Genomic DNA, 6,000 nt, shown 5'->3' with positions numbered 1-6,000 from the left:
TCTGTCCCTGCAGTGGGCTCGTGCCCTGCTTCCAAAAAGGGGCAGGGAGCTTTATTTCACCGTTCCCAGTGTTTTCCCCTACTGTAGGAACAAGGCTACCAGACAGAGGCAGTGCATCCTTCACAAGCCTGGCCAGAGGAGAGCAGGCTGCCTCTGTCTCTATGCCTGAGCAGCAGGCTCGCTCGTCCCTTGTCCTCGTCTTTAGGACACTCGCCTTGGATGCAGCCAGGTGATCCAACTGCCTTTTCCAAGTATAGTTTCCTTGTCTGACATCAAGCAACCATCAGATAAAACGCAGAAGAGAATCACGCAGGAGTCTCATATGGTGTGGTCTCCTCAGTGGTGAAATAAGGTAGTCTCTTAACAAAAGGGCTGGTTTTGCTTTTTGCACACAGAAAAATGATCTATTTTGTTTGGCAGGATCTTGATATGAAGCATGAGCAATTCTACCAATAATAAACACTACATCAATAAATCATTGCAGGTGGAAATCGAGATAAAATTGAAAGGTTCTAAAAGAACAGAGTAAAAAGAATGAGTTGTGATGGGGCTGGAGAGAGAGAACAATGCACTCCCATGGATTTCAGGTACAGGACCAAGCTTACCAAGTATTTTCTTTACTGTGATGATAAGGGAAGTTGCAGCACTTCAGGGAGACTGTGCAGAAGAGGCCAGAACAGTCTGAAAACAAAACCTAACACCCAGGGGAATGGGATGGGTTCAAACACTGCTTGGGGACTGAAATGCAAAGAAATGTGGAAAGCCATCAAACAAGGTTTGGACAACACTTTTCTCCGTATTTGCAGCAAAACCAAAGGTGCCCAGAAGGTGGCCTCGTGTCTGACAAAAGCGGCTTCTGAGGCACTGACGTGTGAAAAGATTTTCAGTAACTCTGAGTGAAAGCTGACTGTCAGCCTAAATTTAAGAACTTTAGTACTGTTAGCACCTGTGCAAAAATGATGTGTGATTTCTTTGCAATATGCTATAAAGGGAAAATCAAAAGCAAGGAAAGAAGACAGGAGTTTGTGGTGCACTTTCATGGGGTCACAGTGTCCTTGGAAGGGATTGCAGTGTAGCAGGAAGGATCCCTTGCTGATTAAACCTCGGGAGGAGAGATCAGAGCTCTGGGCTGGGGTTCTGCAGCTACCTGCAGCTAACGTGCAATGTGATCGTTGCCAATCTTGCACTTCTGGGTGCTATTTAGAAAGCAGCAGCAGATTAGAGACTCACGCTGAGCAATTCCATATAGCCAAGGAAGGCACAGTGAATTTTTTTGTGCCTACATGTAAATACATACTCTCAGTGTGGGAGAGCCTTGATATCTGATGGCGTCACAGTATAGCAAGTGGCTGAGTCTCTCTGTACAGAAGAGATGTAGGAGACCTCCAACTCGTTTGGAGCTTAGCCCAATGCCGTCACACTTCCTAGATGGAAGAACAGGGCATTGCAGGCTGTCCACAGTGCTGTGTGGCCACCACTGACTACAGTGGGTAAGCAAGCAAGCAAGCCACGACCCACATGGATAGCTCCAATTTTAGAAGCTGAAGCAGAGCCTCAGTAAGTGTATCTGCAGTGGTGCCCAGCAGCCCAAGCTGCTGCAGCTCCCCGTCCCTACTGGAGAGGGACAAGAAGCCCTTTGCAGCCAGACTTGCCTGAACAGAAACAGGCAGAGCCAGGGCTAACTTCAAACTGCTGATGTCTGTCACTTTTGTCATCTGTATGTGATGGCTGGGGGCTGATAATGAGTGCCTCAGGCTTTGAGGAGTGGGTTAATGTGTGTGAGCACAGCAGCTGAGGTGCCAGTGTGCCATGAGCAAAGCTGATCTTAATTTATCACTCCTCAGCTGATTTTAATTGATCTTGCTCTAAGTGCCTGCCACAGAAATTCACAGCAGCACAGAAACCTGGCTGGCAGTGATGAAGCAAGGTGCTTGGTGTGACCGCAGAGCAATGGAGGCAGGACACTGGGATTTGCAAAAGCCCAGCCTCGCTCCTTTCAGCATGGCATCGGGTGGCTGGGTGGTTTTGGGTGAAAATATAGAATAATAGCATCAGAGGTTTTGGTGCCTAAGGGCCAGGTGTACAGCATCAGATAGCTCTTCGCTTGTCCAAACGTTAGCATTTTAATTATAGCAGAGAGTTGGTGCTTGCTATAGGCAAGGTGCAGACTGTGAAATTATAGGATTTTTACCATGGAAGTGGTGTGGGGGGCTGTGTATGTACAGCGCTGATAGGCAGCTGTTCTGGGACACGAGGGGTTTTGACAAGACAGGAATTCCTTGCACAACACCTACGGGCACGGGGTGCCAGGAGCTGAGAGCAGGGTGCCCTGCGGGGACCTGCGGCTTTTGGGCGCGCACAGCGAAGGCGCAGCGCGGTGCGGCTGTACCCTGAGCAGCCAGGGGGCGAGGAACATGTCCCCGTGTGTCCCCCCCCCCGGAGCAGTCCGGGGGGGCGGGCAGGGTAGAGCCGGGCCGGGCTGCGGGGAGGAGGCGGCGCTGAGCGGGGAGCGGGCAGGAGGCGGCTGGGCTCGGCTCGGCTCGGCTCGGCGGGACCATGCCGTCCTATACCGTCACGGTGGCCACGGGCAGCCAGTGGTTCGCCGGCACGGACGACTACGTGTACCTGAGCCTGGAGGGCACGGCGGGTTGCAGCGAGAGGCACCTCCTGGACAAGCCCTTCTACAACGACTTCGAGCGCGGCGCGGTGAGTGCGCGGCCACGGACACGCTGCCCGGGGCAGGTGGAGCCCCTCCGGGGTGGCTTGTCGGGGGGCTCCAGTGCTTCCTTGTGAGCTCTGCTTGCATGCTGCTTGCTAGCGGGTGATGCTCTGGGGCGGCAGTCGGGACAGTGCTACCTCCGAGGGAGCTTCTGGGGGGAGGAGGGATGCCTGCCAGGAGAAATGCCCCCCCCAGCTCCATTGAAAGTTGGAAAACAGCGAGGACGTGCAGGTGGGAGGTGGGCTGGGGCTGGGCTGCTGGGCTGCTCTTGCTGCCCTTGGTTACTGCGGCGTGTGTGCTCCATCCTCTGGGGTCTTGGCGCCTTGCCACAGCGTCCCAGCTATCCGTCTGTAACCTCACATGCTTTAGTTCATCCTCACCGTTTTAACATGCTATTTATTTGTTTATCGTCTGCTGTCAAAATAATAGACGTGTCTCTCTTCCTTTTTTTTTTTTTTTTTTTTAACATGTCTTTTATTTGTGAACCTAACTCACAGCTTCCAAAAGATCTAACCAGATTTAAGTGGCTTTGAAAGTTTTAGCATAACTCACTTTGGAAATTAGACCTACAGCTGCATATACAAGTGGGACTTCGCTGTCATGGTGCTGCCTTTCATTGAGGCTTATTTCTACCCATGAGGTTCACAGCCTAAGTCAGCTATCCGGCCTCTTCTGTGTTGGACACCTTAGATACGGTTAACAGAAGTCAGCATTTTGAGCAAGGGTTGATGGTGTATGTAGATATGGCCCCCAAATACTTTTAGTTAAAAATTCTGAGGTAAGTGGTCTAGAAGATTCAGAGGTGTGGGCACTTAACCAGCTGCTGCTCTTGCAGTTACTTTCCTTTAAGATTAAACATTCATTTGCATAGAGATCTTGCTATCCTAATCTCCCGAATGGGTGTCCTCTCATTCTTCTTCCTTCATCCAGTGAATAGTCGCATACTTAACAAAGTAATGTTAAGCAAAGCTTAGCATTAGCGAGAGAGGTTGAAGAAGACCTCAGAGTATCCTGCAAGCTCAGGGTTAGGGTGCTCGCCCAGGAGTGAGCCCTTCCTGGCTGAGGAGATGAACACTGAAGGACTCCTATGACCAGGCAGTCTGCTTTTATCCCTAGGCTCCAAAGGAGGGCTTCAGGATCTTTGAGAGATGGCTGGCAGTACTTTGAACATCTAGGGAGACTGGATCCTGTCACAGGGGAAAAAATGCCATGATGTGAGCCTCAAGTGTCTGCCCAGCAGCTGCCCGGGAACTGCTGCGGGACCAGGTCCAGCAGGGGCAGAGACCTGTGAGCACTGGGCTCTGCAGGGTGAGGGGGCGAGGAGCTTGGTGGAGCTTGGTAGCTCCAGAGCAGATGTGTGCACCTAGAAGAAGCACTTGTGTTCACCTCAGGAATGTAGTTTTTAGGTGGATTTGAAAAGCTTTGTTTGGGTAAAGTGCTTACCTAGCGTTTTATACAAAACATTTTGTTAGCTAAGTAAGCTTTCTGAGACAGGGTCTATCTTTTGTTTTTATGAACTTGTTTCCAACTTGCAAAGGTCCTTTACTTTTCCTAGTATCCAAATTAATTATTTCCGTTCATTGTTATATGTTTTTCTGATATGAGAAATATGCAGTCCTTTCTTACTGTGATCTGTAGCATGCCTGGTTTATGGGATGTTTGCAGTATGATGTGCTAACTTTTGTTGCTGCAGGCATTTTCTTGGAAAGTGCTGTGGATTTCTCCAGGTACCTGTTCAGGTAATCTTGTGCCCAAAACACTGTGGATCTTACTAATACATTGTGCAAAGAAAGAAGAAAAGAAAAAACACAGATATACAACAACAACAGATAACCCCTTCCCTGCCACCCCAAACAAACAAACAAAAAACAAACAAAAAAAAGGGGGGGGGGCGGGGGGAAGAAAAAAACAAAGAAGGCAAAAAGAGTTTCGGGTTGGTAGGTTTGTAAAATGCAGCAATTGAAACCAGTCCTGGCTTGCTGTTTCACTAGTATCCCTATAACTTTCTTTTTCTGGCAAGCAATTTAAATGTGATCACACGCACACAAAAAATTTACTTTTCCTGTGGATAACCACAGCTCTACAGTACTATCCTGTAAGGCTTTGTCCACTTCACAGTTTTGTTGCTAAATGTTGGGCCAGTCTCAGTAGTTCCGTTATTCTGGTAATGGCTTCATTTAAATTAATGCAAATTGTGAGTTTTACTAGATATGGTGGATGAGGGGCTCCAACCACTCCTGAAGAGAAGATTTGTGTGCCAAATGTTGTTAGAGGGAGAGGGGTGAGGAGAAAACTGAGGGGACTTGCACAAAGGCAGCTCAGTTTTGGTTTTAGTCTGACTTATTCTAAGCACTGGATGCGGGCAATTTAGAAAGCCATAGCTGCTCTTCTTCACTCACTGTTTTTTGAGTAAGTTCCTGTTGGTGCAGAGCAATTTCAGCATGAGTGTCATCTGTGTCCTTCAGTTCTGTTTTCTTCCTGTTACCTCTTCATCTGCTTTTTGCTGAAACTCACTCATGACTATTTCCAGAAGGGAAGTACAGCTCTGTCTGCTTTGAGCTTCATGCTTACAGAAAGGGTGCTGGTCTGTGTCATCCCTGCTGCAGTATTAGGCTGGTCAGCAGGAGGCTCCCCTTAATCAGAAAGCTCAAGTTTTGCAGAGAGTAAATTTCTGTACAGGGTGCTATGGGAGTTTGGAGAGTCCAGCAGCCATCGCTAATTCTGTTCTTTCACTCTGAAGTCAGCTGTATACAAACTCCTGTCACCTCTGGCTCACTGTGCAGACATCAAGGGCACCATGTGTTTGCCAGGAGACCTCATGCAATGGATGCAATAAGAACCTTGAACAACTAACCTTCAGCGTTTATCAGGACCTTGCACCATCTATGTTGCCTGATGTACTTCTACTGCATTAGCAAAATTGCATTAGTTAATCTCAGTTATTCCTTAGCCTCCCTGGCTTGAAGGTAGAGGAAGCTGAGTGAGGAGGCAGTCCTTGCTTCCAGAATTGCCACTGACGTGGAACCATGATGGTCATAAAATGGCTTAAAAACCCTTAGGAACATTTAGGCTAATTGAATGTCCTTTTTGCATTACAATGACTTATGCAACTATTTTAGGGCTCTTGTAATATTCTCAAAGAGATTTTTACCAGAGGAATGGGTTTATGCCAAAGTCTTGGCTGTCAAATTGACATTTCTATCAACAGATTGGGTCTGGTTCACATTGCTGTTTCATTTTTAATCCTAGATGTATTTATGTAAGTGTGAAATTATAGGAAC

General features: G+C 48.0%; 1 protein-coding gene across 1 annotated transcript in view; it reads left to right on the top strand.

The window, feature by feature from the left end:
• Positions 1–2,556: 2,556 nt before the first annotated feature.
• Positions 2,557–6,000, top strand: part of ALOX5 (arachidonate 5-lipoxygenase) — a 30,475-nt gene continuing 27,031 nt past the window's right edge. Inside the window, exon 1 of the mRNA XM_035330426.1 lies at positions 2,557–2,706. Within this exon, the coding sequence (XP_035186317.1) occupies positions 2,557–2,706 (150 nt within the window). The remainder of the gene's footprint in view (positions 2,707–6,000) is intronic.

This window comes from Oxyura jamaicensis, chromosome 6, assembly GCF_011077185.1.
Source record: "Oxyura jamaicensis isolate SHBP4307 breed ruddy duck chromosome 6, BPBGC_Ojam_1.0, whole genome shotgun sequence".
In the NCBI taxonomy this organism is placed as follows: Eukaryota; Metazoa; Chordata; class Aves; order Anseriformes; family Anatidae; genus Oxyura; species Oxyura jamaicensis.
Note: the sequence above shows the minus strand (reverse complement) of the source record. Positions and strands in the feature narration are given on the sequence as shown.